We start from the raw sequence: 19,503 nt of genomic DNA, 5'->3' as shown, positions 1-19,503 counted from the left end.
CAAAAAGTAGCTAAAAGTAGCCACTACTTTTCAAAAAGTAGCTAAAAAGCTAAAAAGTAGCCACTACTTTTCAAAGAGTAGCTAAAAAGTAGCCACTACTTTTCAAAAAGTAGCTAAAAGGCTAAAAAGTAGCCACTACTTTTCAAAGAGTAGCTAAAAAGTAGCCACTACTTTTCAAAAAGTAGCTAAAAAGCTAAAAACTAGCCACTACTTTTCAAAAAGTAGTTAAAAGTAGCCACTACTTCTCAAAAAGTAGCTAAAAAGTTAAAAACTAGCCACTACTTTTCAAAAAGTAGCTAAAAAGCTAAAAAGTAGCCACTACTTTTCAAAGAGTAGCTAAAAAGTAGCCACTACTTTTCAAAAAGTAGCTAAAAAGTAGCCACTACTTTTCAAAGAGTAGCTAAAAAGCTAAAAGTAGCCACTACTTTCCAGCGCGAATGTCCTTCACAGTGACAATCCCACCACGACACGGCTGACCCGTCCCAGCGCGAGCGTCAGCGCAAGCGCAAGCGCCGCCGTGGGTAGGAGCGCGAGCGCACTCCGCCCAGCTCCGTGGAAAAGTGTGTCACTGGGTTAAAGTCAGCGGGGTGGGGGTGGGGGGTGGAGGGTGCAGGGGGAGTGGCGACTTCAGCAGGAACATTCAGTTCCCAGCAGCAGCCGCTGCGCTCACTAACACGCTGGACACACACGGAGCGACGCGCTGCTGGTCTGTGGTGGACACGGGGATAATTACGCGACCCCTTCGCGCTCCTGTGAGCTTCGTGGGGCGAGGCAGGGACACATCCAGGCGTCCTCGGAGTGACATGGTGGTCTGTGTCCACTCCGACTCAAAGGACTTTGCTTGAAACCGCCCGACGCGCTTCTCACTGGTCTGACCTCCTGCTGATACCTGCGCTACAGCTGACCTGCTGACCGACACAAGCCATGGCATCAGCCAAGCCAGGTGAGCGCCCTGCCCGCTGCGCGGCTGGAGGCTGGGGGCTGTTCGGAGCCGACGGCAGGCGCCCTGGAGCGTCTGTCGGGCTTCGGGCTGCTGTTCTGCTGGGTTGGTTCTCCAGCCAAGTCTATGTGGGTTAGGAGTGAATGTGTTGTTTGTGTGTGTGTGTGTGTGTGTGTGTGCGCGCGCGCGCGCGCCTGTGTTCCTACTCCTCGTGCTCACATGGCCCGGCCGCCCGAGCCATGTGCCTGTGTGTACACTCCGCCGCTCCTGATTGGTCGAGCCGCGCCGATGACGCGCTCATTGCATAATTTCGTGCAGCGGCGCTGCGGCACCACGTGAGGAGCGGAGTGACCCACATACACTCACGCAGGGGGTCTGCAGCAGGACCCTCGGCCCTTTAAACGCGGGTGTGTACCAGGCGACCGAGCCGGGGGGAGATGGATGATCTGACCGGGCTTTACTGTGTCCTATGTAGTTGCTTGTGTCTGTTAAACGGGAACTTTACAGGAGAAGGAGAAAACCTGCTTCACTTTCAATGGAAGTCAATGGAACCAGAATTTTTTCCGCGTCGGTTTGCGTCGTTTCTTTTGCTCCGTTCATCGTGAAATTTACACACGGGGTTAAGAACAGCAGGCGTTTTCAAATTATGGCAAAAACTGAAAAACGACAAAATATGCATGTTTTTTTTCTTTATATGTAAATGCACGCGCTTTTGTCGATTTTCAGTTTTTTGACATAGTTTGAAAAGGCATGTCGGCCTTTATACTGTGTGCAAGTTTCATGAAGGATGGACCAAAATAAACGGACAAAAAATTCTGGTTCCATTGAAAATAACGTAGGTTATGTTTTTTCCCTCTGCTTGGAGATGAGAGGTTTTGTTCTGACAGCAGCGATATATACATTTCTCACACACACACACACACACACACACACACACACACACACACACACACATAATATCTTCTACAGATCTGTACATTTGCACCCAATACAATGCATACAGATTTTATTTACAGCTTATAATGTCCTACTAATGATTCGAAAGTTGTTCCACACATAATTGAACTATTTATTCACTGATTAGCAACCAAATCGGTTTAAATGATTGTAAATGGTGTAAATTCAGCAAATTAATAATAAATTGGATTGTACTGCTGACCACTAGAGACTGTATTGATTAATAATGTCAATACATGGGGTATTATATATGCATGTATATACATACATATCGCTGCTGTCAGAACAAAACCTTGTATGTCCATTTTTGTCGTTTTTCAGTTTTTGACATAAGTTGAAAAACCCATAGTCCAATATAATGAGTGTAAATTCCACGATGATGGGAACAGAAGAAATGACCTAAATTGACCTGGAAAGACGTCTGGTTCCATTGACTTCAACAGTAGAGTATGTTTTTACCTTCTACTGTAAACTTACAGTTTTGGAGATATGAGGTTTTGATCCGACCACGTGTGTGTGTGTGTGTGTGTGTGTGTGTGTGTGTATAATTACACCCACTAACACTTGGCGTATATGGCAGCTGAAGCTCGGGGTCAGTAATACTAGCAGTGATGCTGTTGAGGGTCTAATCCATATGACTTGCGTTGAATTCTTCCCCAAATGAATCAACAGTTTGGTTCGCGCTGTGTGAATAAGGGTCGAGGTATTCCGGAACTCCCGCGAGGTGCTGTAGATGAACTCTCTGAACCGGCTCGTGTTGTCAGACAACTTGTTTGGCCAGGGGGGCTGCAGTCGTACGTGGGGCGTAGAGCCCACCCTTTGAAATAAGATCATGTAGCGCTGTCGTCCAACTTCTGAATGGGACGTAATAAAGCATGGAAGTCCTCTCAGGCCTCAGGAGTGTAGGACGCTGTTGGCTGGACGCGGCTTCTAAATTTCAGAAGAAGACCTTTTTGCCTGCTTACTCACGGAATGGAATGGAAGAGGTGGTCTGTTAAAAACAGCCCTGCTCCGGGATCGAATGTGGAGCGGAAGTTTTGCTGATGATTCATATCCACTTCAGTTCTCCTGCTCTGTTTATATTAACCAGTAAGTTGTAGCCTGTTCCAAACGCAATGGGGTCAGCCTGATAAGACGAGCGTCACTGTTTTCCTGAAACACTCTGTTTCTTTTAGGTTGCGTCGACAGCGTTTCAGAGTCTCTGCATAATTCAGTGTTTGACAGCAAACAGTCGTTCCGAGCGGTTTAGTGTGAATTGGTCGATTGTAGAGACTCCGGTTCCTTTGCAGTGGTGGTGATGGGAACCAGGTGTCGCCATGACTACAACACGGATATAGACACTTTATTTACTGTCCAAACCATCAGAGAACCTACACGAGACTTCCGAGTTTATATGGAATGTCGATGATGGAAAATTAGGGCTACTGTTTTTTTTGGGGGGGACTATTTCGCCTTATAACGTCCTGCATGTGCCCCTCCGCCATTAAAAAATATGTTTTATGCCAAAAACGTCCTCATAACTGCCATAAAACACTGCCTCAGACGTCAGACCTTGTGTTCGTAACCAATTCTCGTAAAAACTTTACACGAGGGAGCGTTTAGAGGTGGACGTCTGGTTCCAATCACCACCACTGGGAACAGCATTTCACACCACAGCACTCTGAATGACTTTGTTCACATCTGAATACAAAAGTTCGCTCATGCCTGTAAATGTAATGTGTAAAGTGTGTCAAATTTGAAAGAGTTTTCCATCTTCTTATAAGTTAATTTGGCAAATAATAAACTAAATAAATGAAATGGGGGTCTGTGACTTTCGCACAGTCCCTTCTGTAAGCGAGGAAACTGCGCTGATGTTCTGTCGAGTATCTTTTTATTTATTTATTTAAAGTCCTCTGTTCTTTTTTTTTTCCTAGCTGGAGTGATCGCCTACATCTGCTCCTCAGGCTCCGCCCCCAGCCCTGAGTCCAGTCTGAGTGACAGCTCCAGCAGCAACTCACCGTCGGCATCTCCGCTGACCGTCGCCGGCCCTCTCACCGTGCCAAAACACGCCCATTCCCGGCCGAATAAGAACTCTCCGTCTTCTGCCAGGAGTGGCATCACGAGTACGTTTGTTTTTCCGTCTATTAACTGACCCCGGCCCAGTTTCCTCGAAACATCGTCCAGCTGAGATCATTTCCACCAGTAGAGAGAGAGGGTAGAAAGTGATGCTCGCACGACCGTCTCACCGTGTTCTCTGTGGTCTGGTCGTTTTGGACAAACTCCAGTTTCTGATAAACTCTGTGTGTTTGCAGAGCTGAATGGGATGGTGCTGCTGTGTAAAGTGTGTGGAGACGTGGCCTCAGGCTTCCATTACGGCGTGCACGCTTGTGAAGGGTGTAAGGTAAGGACAGAGCGTGGCTCTGGATTTTTATTTTTTGGGATGTGGCTCCAGGCTTTTGTTCCTGCCAAAGAGTAGCGCGAATGGAGGAATACCCATCAAACCTTAACGACCCGAGTCACGGGCCGAGTGCTGCTGAAGTCTGAACATCTGATGCAGTCATCTTATAATTTAATGCTCTGTTAAAAAAAACAAAAAAACATTTGATTTATACTCACGTGGTGATCTTCATCTCTTCCAGGGATTTTTCCGAAGGAGCATCCAGCAGAACATCCAGTATAAGAAGTGCATGAAGGCGGAGAACTGCACAATCGTGCGCATAAACCGGAACCGCTGCCAGCAGTGCCGATTCAAGAAGTGCTTATCGGTGGGGATGTCCCGAGACGGTGAGCTCGCTTCAGCTAATAAAATATATTCATATTATTTTTTTCCACTGCTATCTGAACAAAACCTTGTATCTCCATCAAGTTTTTGACAGAAGTTGAAAATGCCCGTTTTTCTGTACAACGTGTATAAATTTCATGATAAATGGACCAAAGGAAACGTCTGGTTTCATCACTGACATTAAAACTATCGTCGTTTTTTTTTTCTTCTCCTGTAAACATTTTAGAGATGCAAGGTTTTGTTCCGAAAGCGGCGATATGAGTAAAATCAAACAAAGGAGCTGCTGGTGTTCACACAACACTGGGCTGACCACCCCAGAGTCCAGGCCTCAACATCACTGGATTATGAGAAACAGAAAATGCGAAAAATGCAACCAACTTCTAAGGCTGAACTTTGGAGGCGTGTCTAATAAAAGTAGGGTCTCCTGAAAAGAATGGATGCTGTAATAAAGACAGGGCTGGACTCTTAAAAGCGTGAAAAGAGTAAAGTGATGTTTATTTTTTGTTAGTTCCTGTTGGACGTCTCCGAAAAATGGACAACTCGTTCTTAATGACTGATTTGACTGGAAACGAATAAAATCGATTTTTAAGGCCCTTTAATCCCTTTTGACAGAGGCATGATTAATACTTTAATTATGTCATTAGGCCATTAATTGCACTACATGACAAGAAGTGTAGGGGGCGCTATGACTTCTACACCACGATGAAGAAGTCGTTTGCCACACAGATGCAGCTTTGAATGATGAGGAGGAGGAGAGGAAGCCATGGGATTATTCATGTATTAGTCGACTATTCAAATAGTAATTACAAGGTAATTGAACTGATAATATTCCGCTCTGTTTTCCGCTCTGCAGCCGTGCGGTTCGGCCGCATCCCGAAACGGGAGAAGCAGCGGATGCTGCTGGAGATGCAGAACGCCATGAACAACATGATGAACGGCGGCCAGCTGCACCACATGCTTCAAGACTGCAGCTCTTCCTCTTCCTTATCCTCATCCTCCTCGCCGCCCTCATCGCCGCAGTGCCCCCAGGACTCAGAGCCAGTGGTTGCCATGGAGACATCCATGAGCTCAGCCTCGTCCTGTTCGTCGGACAGCGGGGAGGAGGATGCGCTGATCTCAGGGCCAGTAAGGGGAGCCCTCTCGCCTCCCGTGGGTGAGCGGCTTAGTGAAAACAGCGCAGACGGACAGCAACAGTGGATCAGCGACGGCAACATAACCGACAACCGCGAGACTCCCGGTGAGAACAGCCAACAAATCACCACTGGGTACCACACAGCTCAGCAGTGCAGCAGCGCCCCTAGTGGTGCCCACACGGTTAACGCCACTTACTGCCACTACAGCAGGCATAATATGAACGAGCTTGCTGGAAGAGGAGGGCACCGAGGACATCTGGTGAGTGCAGCTTTGTGTTTACTGACAATAACAAAATCATAAAATTAAATATATCACAGGTTTATGCAGGAATGCTTTCATTAATACTAATGTAATAAAAATTAATGCTATAATAATAATACAAATAAATGTGGTCTAAGCTTGGACTTCAGTGGGTCAGTCAGATATCATTACTGTCTGATTGGCTGTGAGAACAGATCTGCTGCGTTTACATGATCACTGTAGACAGACGGCAGCAAACTAGATAGTTCCTGTTTTTGGCTAAAAATTGCTGCAAATTTTCCAGCAAGAGTTTAATTTTCCCAGCTTTTGCCGACATCGGCTTTTGCGGATGTGGGCGCTGACCGTTTTGAGCTGTTTAGACGCATCCGGTCGTGAACTACAGCGAACACCCCGTTAGAAACCAAAACGCAGTGACGTTTTACTTTAACTCTGCTACATAAAATTAACATAACCATGCCATTAATATGAGTCTGTGCAATAATATCACATTTTAATATCATATTAAAATAACTGTTCATTTTTCATCACTTTGATGACCAGCTAGACTGTACAGCATGTGACACGAGCTGTCATGACATCAAACATTATGACATAAGTTGTTATACAACAGAAGAAAATTGGTCGTGTCGGACGTCTGCTTTGACACACTTGTGGCATGGTTATGTGAACGTTATGTAGGATAAAGTAATGGATAACACCATCATCCTGCACATGGCAAGGAACGGCAATGATGTTCTAGTAGTGTTGTCACCATGGCAACGCTTACGAGGCTGCATGCTGCTGTTGGTTGCGCACTGTCACTGATAACCCGGTTCTGCTGTGAGGCACAGAACGACATGTTTAACCACTTCATCTCATGCAGCGTTTACATGTTAAAGTAAAAAAATTCTCTTTATGACGTAATCATAATTTAGGGGCAGTCGTGGGCTGGAGGTCAGGGAACCGGCCCTGTGACCGGAAGGTCGCCGGTTCGATCCCCAGCACCGACAGTCCATGACTGAGGTGTCCTTGAGCAAGACACCTAACCCCCAACTGCTCCCTGGGCGCTGTGGATTGGGCTGCCCACCGCTCCGGGCAAGTGTGCTCACTGCCCCCTAGTGTGTGTGTGTTCACTAGTGTGTATGTGGTGTTTCACTTCACGGATGGGTTAAATGCGGAGGTGGAATTTCCCCGTTTGTGGGATTAAAAAAGTATCACGTAACTTATAATTAACGTTAAATGTCTCGTTGGTATTGAAGGTTTTCCAGAATTATAGCTCTGATTATAATTCTCTGTCCTTCAGGTGTGTCCAATGAACACTTCCCCCTTAGTGGACCCTTCGAAGCCCAGTCATGAAATCTGGGAGGAGTTCTCTCAGAGTTTCACCCCTGCGGTGAGAGAAGTGGTGGACTTCGCTCGGCAGATTCCGGGCTTCCAAGAACTTTCCCAGCATGACCAGGTCAGCCTGCTGAAGGCTGGAACATTCGAGGTAAGCACTACGCCTTAAACCTCCACCACAGGTCTACAAGCATGAGAGCTTGATGCCTCCTCAGTATGAGTCAAGCTAAGGACAGGTCAGATACGAGCCAAGCAGAGGTGGACATTCTTCTCTTTCTGGATCATTTGGGCCTAAAATAAAACACTAAATCTCTAAAGAGGTTGCAAAGCGGTTCAGGAGCTGAAAACTTTCTTTCCCCGTAAATATACTTAAGTTAACTTGAAGATACCATAATTACAATATTTGGCAGGTACAAGGCAGGCTATGTAAAATCCACTGAAGCTCATAGAAGTGAGGAAACTGACTGTTTACTGTCTCTGCTGATAAGAAATCAGAGCAGAACAGTCATGTAATTGGAGCCACTGACCAACTTTAATCACCAAAGCTTCTGTTCTTCATAAAATTCTAATTCAAGAGTCGTTCCTTGGAACCCATATTTCATTTGACGTCACATGAAAAGGAGAAATTCTGTAGAAAATGCAGATCTGAAACTTTCAGTGCGTTCGGAAGTAAAAAGAGATGATTTATTATGATCTGAATTTGATGAAGTCCAGAAAGAAAAACATCCTTTGCACTTTTACCGGTTTTGTCATTTCTTTATATTAAACAAACAAAATTGTCAAAAATGTACAATCAAACCCGTGGATACAGAAGACAAGCATGGATTAATATGTAGCTGTGTGTTTACATTTAAATGGTCCACCAAGACGATTTTAAGTATAAGCGCCCGGTTGGTTTGTCGTTTGTGGATCTTCTCTTATCTCCTCCACTCATTCACAACAGAGTCACCTTGTCTTTCATGTTTCCACGTTACTGTAAGTCCTGTTTTCCCTGATCAGCCCGTCTTCTCTCTGTGTGCAGGTGCTGATGGTCCGTTTCGCCTCCCTGTTTGATGTGAAGGAGCGGACGGTGACGTTCCTGAGTGGAAGGAGGTACAGCGTGGAGGTGCTGCGCTCAATGGGAGCCGGAGAGCTGCTCACCTCCATGTTCGACTTCAGCGAGAAGCTCATGGCCCTCCAGCTCAGCCCGGAGGAGACCAGCCTCTTCACAGCTGTGGTGCTGGTGTCTGCTGGTAAGAGCTCCAACCATCTCACAGAGCACTGGGGGCACAGAATGCCTCGGATACCCCAAATGTAGTCGGTCAGCCATGTTTGCAGTTTGTAGTTCAGTAGTTTTGCGCTGGAGTTATGATGCTAATGTTACTCACAAGCAGTGGACATTTACATGAACATCATGCAAACTGGACAAGTGGACAAAAGTATGGAGGTTTCGTAATAGATGCTACTGCTGTTTTTAGCTCTGCAGTCGTACCACGTTAGAAAAGCTTTTTTTCTTTTGTATTTTTCAAAGAAATAATAAAAACCAGGTCAGTTTCTTGTAATTAGAGGCAAATCACGTAGTAAGAGCATCTTGTACTTTACTCACTCATGTTTAGCAGGTTGCACATTCTCCACAAGGGGGCGCCCAATAACTGTCAACAGTCCTTGTTTTTATTTGTTTATTTTTTAACAACGTTGACTGTATTGCTCACTGGTTTTCCATTTGTCGTTTCCAGACCGGACGGGTATCGAGGACGTGAGCTCTGTTGAAGCTCTGCAGGAGAACCTAATTAGGGCGTTGAGGAACCTCATCATGAGGAACCACTCGAACGAGTCTGCCATCTTCACCAAGCTGCTCCTGAAGCTTCCCGACCTGCGCTCCCTCAACAACATGCACTCTGAGGAGCTCCTGGCCTTCAAGGTCCACCCGTAATCCGGGACCAACCTCCTCTCCCTCCTTCCTCGGACCAAATCCGGGTTTTAAATTTTTGTCCTGAATGTATTTATCACAAGCTTTTTTTGTATTTTAAAGGCTTTAGGAACAGTGTTGGAAAATGCTGTATTTTTGTGTGTGTACAAATATATAATATATAAAGTTGGTTTGAATCATTGCACTTATTTGGGTTTGCGGTGTTGGCGATGTACATAGTAAAGATGCGTCACTGTTAAAAGGACGTTAAGACACTGAACGCTATCAAGACGGTGCAGAACCACTGCTGTTATCTTACCAAGTGTATTGACCCGTGAGCATATCGCCAATGGCCAAGGCTCTTATGCTCGTTACGCTCATGAGGAAGAGACAAAACGATATCGGAGTTTTTCTGAAATGTGCAATAGGTGCTGATGCATGGTTGTGTGTAGTGGAGTAGCTCGACGTGGTCGATCTCGTCTGGAATAGCGAGTTCCTGCTTGTTTGTTTGTTTTCTCCGCATCCTTTAGAAAACCATGCGTTCAAATCTCGTTTTTGCTCGTTATACTGCGTTTTCTTTTATTACTGTATTCATGAATGTATGACGGCTAGCAGCCACGATTACACGTTTGTATTGCTTTTGCTTTGCATTCTGGATGCGCTGCTTTTTGCACATGGTAACGTGGAACAGGACGGAAGCACAACTTCACAGTAATTCATATCCGAGAAGTCTATGCATAACTGTGACACCACAGCGGTGTGACACATTGGTCTGTTGAACGGAGTCACGGTGACTGAAAAAAGCATGGACTTCCTGACCGCCGTCCGTCTTCTATCACCGGACGTTTGTCATACCAAGCGTGAACGTGCATTATGCAAAGACAAGGAATTATGTTTATAAACTGTACTGGAAGCAAAGGAAGACTCGTACGGATGGCCTTCCGACCGTATTCGTCACCGGGGACGTGTTATTGAGACTTTTTTTATGATTATGTTTGGTCAGAACATTGAGAGACGGGGTTTTCCAGAAGCTCTTTGGCTCCGACGCCGACTCCCACTCTTCATCATTCTATGCATAAGGAAGCAGCTCGACAGTGTGGAACTTTCCATACTTGAACCACAGTTACAGATGTAATGTCATATTCCTTATTTGTCCACATCTGGTCTGTTGTGTACATCTATTTCAGATATCTATGTATAGTATATGAATAAATATCTATTAGTCAAAAGTTGCAGTGTCTGCTTTTCTCATTTCAGTGACTACAGTGGAAGGGACAGTGCTGATATGTTCAGATAGTGAAGATGTGCGCACTAAATGCAATATTGAATCTGATGGCATCTCTTGGCCTGTCCCAGGTCATGCTCTAAGTCCTGCGGTCCACACTTTGGTGGCATCAGCAACGTTTGACCATAAGGGCAAGATAAGTGGAGAGTGCCGAGTTTAAAAATGTGTATTTGGGACCACCAAAGTTTGCAAGACCCTGTAACCTGTACCTGAAGTAATATGTTCGGGTGTTTTTGGACTAACCAGACATACAATTTTCAAACAGCTACCTTTTAACTTTTTCTTATGGGATTGAACGGCAGAACTTTAAAAAAAATTCAAATCTTGCTGCCACAATTGACATCTTTCACACTGACCACCTGAAACACTATATTAACCACCTAGTGACACTCTAGCAACCAGCTGGAACACCATAGCAGCCTCCTTGCAACACCCTAGCAATTACATGATATGTAACCACTTGGCAACACCCTAGCAATCACCTGGATCACCATATCAACAACCTAGCAACCACCTGAGACTTCAAAGTGTCTCAAACTTTGAACTAACCCATTCAACTTTATCAAAAAAACCCATTAACCTGAAAAATACAAGCTGAAATCTTCTCACAGGGTCAACAGACACTATATGAAGCCCAGTTAAGTCAACAATCATCCTCTCAGGGGCAGTCGTGGGCTGGAGGTCAGGGAACCAGCCCTGTGACCAGAAGGTCGCCGGTTTGATCCCCTCGGCTGACGGTCCATAACTGAGGTGCCCTTGAGCAAGACACCTAACCCCCAACTGCTCCCCGGGTGCTGTGGATTGGGCTGCCCACCGCTCCGGGCAAGTGTGCTCACTGCCCCCTAGTGTGTGTGTTCACTAGTGTGTATGCATGTGGGTGTTTCACTGCACGGTGGGTTAAATGCGGAACACAGAGACAAATGGTTCTAAATTCTTCTGACGTTGGACCGATGACAGACTCAATGCTGCAGTGACTCACTACCACCTCTTGAGGTACAAAGTGGTAATACGGGACAGTCCATGCTAACCTAAGTAGATCTCTCCACAACACGACGGACGTCTTTGACATAACATTAAAACTCTTATATATTCACCTTCTGTTGATCACTTTAGTTAATAATGGAATGTTTTGAAGTATTTTTTTTACATATTGCACCTCTAAAGAAGTGGAATCAGGTGCGATTCTGCTTGTTCAGAGTCAAAACCTGCAGCCACACCAGCCCTTTGTGGGTAAGACTGCTGACCCATGACTTACAGCCTTGTGAGCACACACAGTGTTGGACTGCAGGACAGCAAGTGTGGCAATTTGTATAGCAAAGCTTCAATTTGTGAAACGGTTCTTCAGAGTTCTGGAAATGCTGATGGGAAACCACAGTAAGCTCAGATGTCCCCTTACAGAAAAGTCACATATTCACCAATCAGCCAAAACATCATTGTCCACTCTATCAGCTCCACTGACCGTTCAGTTCCACTCTGTAGTGCTACAGTTACAGACTGTAGTCCATCTGTTTCTCTGATACTCTGTTACCCTGTTCTTACGTGGTCAGGACCCTCATGGACCCTCACAGAGCAGGTACTGTTTGGGTGGTGGGTCATTCTCAGCACTGCAGTAACACTGACGTGGTGGTGGTGTGTTAGTGTGTGTTGTGCTGGTCTGAGTGGATCAGACACAGCAGTGCAGCTGGAGTTTTTAAACACCTCAGTGTCGCTGCTGGACTGAGAATCGTCCACCAACCAAAAATATCAAGCCAACAGTGTCCTGTGGGCAGCGTCCTGTGGGCAGCATCCTGTGACCACTGATGAAGGACTAGAGGATGACCAACACAAACTGTGCAGCAGCAGATGAGCTGTCGTCTCTGACTTTACATCTACAAGGTGGACCGACAAAGTAGGAGTGTCTAATAGAGTGGACAGTGAGTGGACACAGTGTTTAAGAGAAATCACAGCGTAACTTCTACTGTTTGAACATGAATTGACAGCAGAGAAATATTTACTTCAGTATTTATTCACAGTAGCTTGTTCGGTAGCGTAGGAACAGATTGCACCGTTATAAGCAGCTTTTACTGTTCGTTAAAGTGTTGAAGACAAAGTGCATTGGTCAGCCTGAGATTTGAAGTGAAAGTCACTCAAAGATAAAAGACTCGTCTATAAAAATGCATCACAAACCGTCTACAGCCCTGAATTTTTCAGAGTAAAAGTTTTAAGTTTTAAGGCTCTGCTAAGGTACAATTAAAACCACAATCACATGAAACTATGACTGCGAGATCTGTGGGCAGGACACTGTCCATTCACAGAGGACTAAACACTGCAAACTGATGAGCTATTCACTATTAAAGGCTAACAGCTTGTAAACAGTGCAGGTAGACAAAACGTGCGTCTGAAATGAGCAGCCAAGACGTCAACAGTGGAGTGAAATGGACTTTACCCAGATAGCAGACAGTTGTGGGCCTTTTCAGGCTTTCCTACGTATCAGTTGATTACCGGGCAGATATGAGGCATGTGGGCCAGAACAGGGCCAGGTGCTGGACAGCTTTATACGGTTTCGACTAGTGTCTATATTTTTGGGCCAATTCCAGCACGAATAATCTCAAAAAACAAAAGTTTTGACCCAGAGTTCTTTATATGGGCATGTTGCCCATAAAATAAACTACCTTCAGGGGTCTACAGGTCATATTCAGGGAATGAACTCGGCACTTTTTCAGGACAAAGAAGCCATGGTCCTTGACTGTGAATGAGAAAAGTAATTGTTCTTTTTCCTCTGCATGTTCAGTGTTGCAGGCCGTTGCATCACAGCCCTTTGTAGGTGTCCCAGCAGGCGTAACACATGAAGTCATGGGCTAGCAGCTCTGCTCTTTCCTGTTCTTGTCTCTGACTCACTCCTGCAAGCCATTGAGATGGTGAATCAACAGAGTGGTGAGAGAAATATTAACATAGACTTCTTTCAGAACACCCTTTCCGATGATTACCTGGACAAAGGGGCACTGTAGTACATGCTTTGCTCCAGAACGTCCTCAATCATGGCCTGAGAAGAAGAAAGAAGATAGAACATACAGAGGAACAGCAGCAGAACCAACAGCCGTGGTCCAGGATACGAGAGGCATAAGCTGTCTTACTGACCTGTATCTGCTCGTAGGTGATGCCCTCTCGAAGACTAGAATAACCTGACTCCCCTGAGGAAAAAAGGGAAATGTATTTTCTGTGCCACTAGGGGCGCAATACACCAAAAAAAATGGCATGATGTAATTTTCAGACACACAGTTATGTTGATGTATCATGTATTACAAAAATAAACTTTTAAAAAAGAAGTGAACGAGTGGTCGAAATCGGCTTTTGGCCCAGTGCTCTTGAAGTCTTTGGAAATTTTGATATTTAGTTTAAATTCAGTCTCATTCAGACTCACAGCACTTTACTCAGTAATGTATTGCTTGTTTGTCCTCCTGGCACTGTTACTTATTATTATCTATTAGTTTTGAGTTAAATAACGTGAGGCAGGATGCAGCATAATAATACATTACTCGTTGTGCTGAATAGCCAGTCAACTCTTACTGTAAATGTAGTGCTTTATTTGATTGATTTTCTTTTTATATCTTTTTATTTTTTCATTTACAATTTTAAAATAACAGTTCGTGTACAGGTTCATGTGATTTTGACTAATATGAAGTAAAATGTGCTTGTGTGTTTCATTTAGCCCACACAGCTTTAGGTTTAGGTGCCTGTCTACTATTCAGTGTTCTTGAAACATTAGTGATACCCAGAATGAGCTTAGAAAAGCCTAAAGCGCAGTTATTTAACACTATATCATCATATTGCCCATCCCTACCAGCTACTGCCAGCACAGGACAGAACAAGAGGTGGTCCTACCAATGGTCTTAGCTGGGTGTCCGCTGAGAGGCCACCATTCTTTGCTGCCTGAAACCAACTCCACCATCTCTTGGCTTCCTTGAAGGACCTTTTGAAATAGACAGAGAAAGATGCTGTTCATAGCATAATGTTAATGTGGCTAATTAGCACTTCAACAATGTTAACAGGGCCCATTCTGGCTTTCATACACAGTCAACTGTCAGTGGGATTATAACAAAGTGGAAGCGATTGGGAACGACAGCAGCTCAGCCACGAAGTGGTCGGCCACGTAAAATGACAGAGCGGTCAGCGGATGCTGAGGGGCATAGTGCGCAGAGGTCACCGACTTTCTGCAGAGTCAATCACTACAGACCTCCAAACTTCATGTGGCCTTCAGATCAGCTCAAGAACAGCGTAGAGAGCTTCATGGAATGGGTTTCCATGGCCGAGCAGCTGCATCCAAGCCTTACATCACCAAGCGCAATGCAAAGCGTGGAATGCAGTGGAGTAAAGCGCCACCACTGGACTCTAGAGCAGTGGAGACGAGTTCTCTGGAATGACCAATCACGCTTCTCCGTCTGGAAATCTGATGGACGAGTCTGGGTTTGGCGGTTGCCAGGAGACGGTACTTGTCTGACTGCATTGTGCCGAGTGTAAAGTTTGGGTGAGGGGGGATCATGGTGTGGGGTTGTTTTTCAGGAGTTGGGCTCGGCCCCTTAGTTCCAGTGAAAGGAACTCTTAAAGCTTCAGCACCAAGAGATTTTGGACAATTTCATGCTCCCAACTTTGTGGGAACAGTTTGGGGACGGCCCCTTCCTGTTCCAACATGACTGAGCACCAGTGCACAAAGCAGGTCCATAAAGACGTGGATGAGCCAGTTTGGTGTGGAAGAACTCGACTGGCCTGCACAGAGTCCTGACCTCAACCCCATAGAACACCTTTGGGATGAATTAGAGCGGAGACTGTGAGCCAGACCTTCTCGTCCAACATCAGTGTCTGACCTCACAAATGTGCTTCTGGAAGAACGGCCAGAAATTCCCATAAACACTCCTAACCCTTGTGGAAAGCCTTCCCAGAAGAGCTGAAGCTGTTATAGCTGCAACGGGTGAGCCGACATCATATTAAACCCTATGGATTAAGAATGGGACGTCACTCAAGTTCATATGTGTGAGAAGCCAGACGACCGAATACTTTTGGAAATATAGTGTAGCCATACTTTGTTAGTCAGGTGTACACGTGTATGTGTTACCTTATTCAGCTCCATCTTCAGATTAAACGGACTGCTGCCGCACTGGAACAGTGATTTCTTAAAGCGCTCTATCGTGCGCCGCTGGAAAGTGTTCTGAGGTCCTGGTGGAAGCTGAAGACCACGCAATAAAAAAAATTAAAATGGGTTTTAGATTGACTTCCAACACAGACTTTGATTTGCTAATTTAGGTATCAGTAACTGTGAAGTAACTCTCTCAAGGATTACCACAAAGGCTAATGTGCAAGCTTTTTATAAAGGTGCGGTTTCATGAATTCATACCTTAATATTCCTTTTCATTTTACTTGACAAACAACTGCTTGCTGTGAAACCTAAAGGACACTTCCTAAAACTGACCTCTACACTGGACAAAATATTTAGCGCTTTACTTATTTATCAGTTATTTTCCGAATAAGAAGATGATTTATCCAAGAACACTAAAACAAGAAATAAAAGTCCTAAAAATTGTTAGGGTTCAGCCTGCACCGCCTGCTGCCAGCAGAGGGCGACGGCAGCAAAGCCCCACAGACTAATCAGGCTAACCTGATACACCTGGGAGTTTCCCTATAAAAGGTGGCAGCAAACGCCAATGTTTGCCACACCTTTGTAGAGGGGTGACTGGTAAGGTATTCAGTGAAAAGAAGAGGAAAAGAGCTGGGAAGACGAAAGAGGGGAAACTACCCCAAAACCTACTAAGAGCTCAAACGAAGGCTCCTTGAGCAGCAAACCTGCAAAACCTAAGGCTGACCTTTCTCTCAGAACTGCAGAGGAAGTGCCGGTTTTCTGATTATTTCTTTACTTTTGCCCTTTTTAACTAAGCCTTTGTTTGAGCACGGTTGTTATGGCGCCTCCTTTGTTTGACGTTTGTTCCTGTGGTTTTTTTTTTCTTCCTTCCTTGAAGGGTTTCAACTGAGGCTACCTGTGCACCCCAGTGGCGCAACAGTAACACCATAGACTGCCATCTGTACAGCGGCAGTTTTAACCCGGCTCGGGTTACCCTATTTTTCTGTGTTAGGCACCCCTCATATCTCCTCACCCCTTATGCTGGGTTTTAGTTCTGCGCTTGGGTCTGCCTCCCTGCCCTCCCGTAACAAAAATAAGTACACAAAAACAAATGTCAAACACTTCAAATAGAAATCATTAAATGTAACTTTCTGATGATGTGGACACTCTGTTGCACTAATTTCGTCATTGTCGTCGTCATCGTCAACCACTTAGTCCAGATGGGGTCGCGGTAGCAGTTGGGAGAGCAGAGAATCCCAGATGGCCCTGTTCCCACGAAACTTCCATCAGCTCATTCCTAGGGTCCCCAAGCCACTCCCAGGCCAACTTGGAGATGTAATCCTTCCAGCGGGTCCTAGGATGACCCTGGGGTCTTGTCTCAGTACGCCGTGCTTGGTACCCCCCCACCGGGAGGTGTCCAGGGGGCATCTGGATCATCACCTCAGCTGACTCCTCTCAATGTGGATGTGTAGTGGCTCTGTGAGGAACCAGCTGAGGTGATGATCCAGATGCCCCCTGGACACCTCCCGGTGGGGGTGTACCAGGCACGGCCTACCATCCGTAGGTCGCATTTATCTTTCAAAAATGAATTGAGTGAAGCATTTGTGTTCCTTGGAAGTCATTTTCCTTTCATGTTTTGTCAGAGGAAACCTCAACTCCAAGCAGAAAGTGAGTTCATAGGATTAGAAGGATCTATCTGCATTGGAACTGTTCCAAAAAAACTAGGATTTTGATGCTGTACACTTTAGAAAACATTTAAGGTGTCCATAATTTGCATGTGTGAGATTATAAGTTTTGCTATTTGAAATGCAAAATCTTTGAAGCTCAATATCTCATTCAGAAATTCATCTGTTCAGATCGCAGGCAGAACCTTATTCCAAGGGGACGATATATAAATACAAACACCACGTGGGAAATTGTATCGCGTGGCCTAGCAACACCTTAGCAACCACCTCAGTTTCCACAGCAATGGCATTATCAAGACAACTTGTCCATGAGTTTTATTTTTAAGTGCAGATGAGCTGGTCTGACCTGAGTGATGAATATTATCTTATGGAGCACTCCGAGCAGCCTTAGGTTTGGATCATCAATTTGTCTGACTTTTCTCTGGGACACATAGATTCCTGCTGATGCTGTGGATAAAGGAGACAAATGGCTATAAGACATCACACAGAGGAGACAGGCTAGGCTTTATACTGATGCGCTGTTTTTCATGCTGCGGTGTGAAATCTGTGCAGATCGAAGAGCTATTGTTGAAACTGGATTGGCAAAAAAGGTCAAACAGCTTGTTTTAAAGGGACACTCCAGCCAAAATGCTTCATAATAACCACTGCTTGGTCTGTTATAAACCTGCTTACTTGAATCCTACAGCAGCACCACTGTAGTCTCTAGAATGTTTTAGGCCTGAGACTAGGAAAGCCAACTTCATATGATGTATCTTGAAGGGGAACTACAGCTGTAGCCAGGCTGTTTGAAATGTTTAAAATAAAATGTAATGGCACCAGAACAGCTTTAGTATCTCACAGGTTTGCAGCAGTGGACAAAGTACAGAAACCATGTACTCAAGTTAAAGCAGAGACCCCCAAAGTAAAATATTCCTCCAGTAAAAGTAGAAGTTCCTCCCTTTAGACCTCCACTTGAGTAAAAGTACTAAAGTATTTCCCTTCAAATGTACTTAAGTATAAAGTAAAAGTACTAAAAGAGGAATTCTGGCTCTGATGTCCTGTTATCATTTTTATAACCAGACTGGCTTCATGAACTCATTTCAGGTGAAAGTCCTCCAGCGTCTCTCTTGGTAAACCAGTCTTTTAATAGAACGTCATTAATTAGTGACGCTGACGTCTATTAAAATGATCAGAAGCACAAAACACTGAAGGTAAACAGTTTCCATCAGGGAGAACCGAGTGGCTCTGAAATCACTTTTTACACACAAGCAAAGTTTCAGTTTCAGATTTATTTACAACTTAGTTCCAAGTTTAAGTTGAATAAAAACTGGCTTTAAACTCAGGATCACAGATGAGCTCCTTTACTATGTTGATCTGTAGGCGTCTGTTCATAAACATAAACCAGCCCAAACTCATTTACTATAAAATGAAATGGTGTTTGTAGAAATTCAGAAAAAAGCCGCGTCAGTCTCGACTGCATATGTGGACATATTTCTATATTGAGCTCTATTTACACAAAGTTAGGTTAGTTCATCATTTATGTTGAACAGACTCTCCCAAAGTTTTACGCTGCTGCGCTGACGTTGAACCGCGTGCTGCACTGGGTCGGTATGACCAACAGGTCAAAACCAGCTCTAAACAAAGTGACCGCTGGGCCCTGATTGGTGCTCTGGCTTTGCGCTTCTTTCGTTTTGACATGTTACATTTTTATACACACAGAAACCAAAAGGAACGGCAGATTTCTCAAAATGTAGGAGGAAAAAGTCGAATATTAGACTCTGAAATGTAGTGGAGTGAAAGGAGAAAGTCGCCCAGAACGGAGAAACTTCAGTAAAGTACTACATTGTTGATAAAGGTGGACAGTAACTAAGTAAAAGGTTGGCTACATTAGGAGAACATGGTTTACCTGTATTTAATAATAAATATGTAGATGTACACTGCAGAGACCAGCACGGCAGCATGTTGTTTTGGATGCTAAACAGTAGCAATGGAAGTTGATTTACTGGTCAACAGCAAAACCAGCATTTGCCATGTTTGGGATGCTGGTCAACCAGCATGATGGTGAGAAATCTGTTTTCTCCAATGTCTTGGTTAATTAGCTCTCAAATGAGGATCTATTTTGGTACAGAATCCTGTTGTATCAGTGCAGCCCTACCATCGTTATCCACCTGGAGGTCAGTTCTTTGTTGTGATGTAACACTGATCGG

General features: G+C 44.8%; 2 protein-coding genes across 5 annotated transcripts in view; one reads left to right on the top strand and one right to left on the bottom strand.

The window, feature by feature from the left end:
* Window positions 1-618: 618 nt before the first annotated feature.
* On the top strand, window positions 619-10,490 carry nr1d2a (nuclear receptor subfamily 1, group D, member 2a). 2 transcript variants are annotated; one of them, XM_017682319.2, is made up of 8 exons: window positions 619-943; window positions 3,811-3,999; window positions 4,189-4,277; window positions 4,516-4,660; window positions 5,512-6,050; window positions 7,336-7,521; window positions 8,392-8,602; window positions 9,086-10,490. In XM_017682319.2, exons 1-8 carry the CDS (start codon window positions 925-927, stop codon window positions 9,280-9,282), a joined length of 1,575 nt encoding a protein of 524 aa, XP_017537808.1. In that variant the 5' UTR covers window positions 619-924; the 3' UTR covers window positions 9,283-10,490. The 2 variants fall into 2 exon arrangements, with proteins under 2 accessions (XP_017537808.1, XP_037390007.1); XM_037534110.1 differs by lacking the exon at window positions 619-943 and adding an exon at window positions 2,405-2,986.
* Window positions 10,491-12,532: 2,042 nt separating this feature from the next.
* Window positions 12,533-19,503, bottom strand: part of nek10 (NIMA-related kinase 10) — a 34,484-nt gene continuing 27,513 nt past the window's right edge. For all 3 annotated transcript variants that reach the window (XM_037533939.1, XM_037533941.1, XM_037533940.1), the window contains exons 31-36: window positions 17,664-17,764; window positions 15,633-15,743; window positions 14,405-14,492; window positions 13,661-13,713; window positions 13,510-13,565; window positions 12,533-13,422 (exon numbers count right to left, since the gene is read on the bottom strand). In XM_037533939.1, the coding sequence (XP_037389836.1) occupies window positions 13,374-13,422; window positions 13,510-13,565; window positions 13,661-13,713; window positions 14,405-14,492; window positions 15,633-15,743; window positions 17,664-17,764 (458 nt within the window). In that variant the 3' untranslated portion in view covers window positions 12,533-13,373. The remainder of the gene's footprint in view (window positions 13,423-13,509; window positions 13,566-13,660; window positions 13,714-14,404; window positions 14,493-15,632; window positions 15,744-17,663; window positions 17,765-19,503) is intronic.

Source organism: Pygocentrus nattereri, chromosome 24 (genome assembly GCF_015220715.1).
Source record: "Pygocentrus nattereri isolate fPygNat1 chromosome 24, fPygNat1.pri, whole genome shotgun sequence".
NCBI classification, from domain to species: Eukaryota; Metazoa; Chordata; class Actinopteri; order Characiformes; family Serrasalmidae; genus Pygocentrus; species Pygocentrus nattereri.
This window is presented reverse-complemented; position numbering and strand designations above follow the sequence as displayed.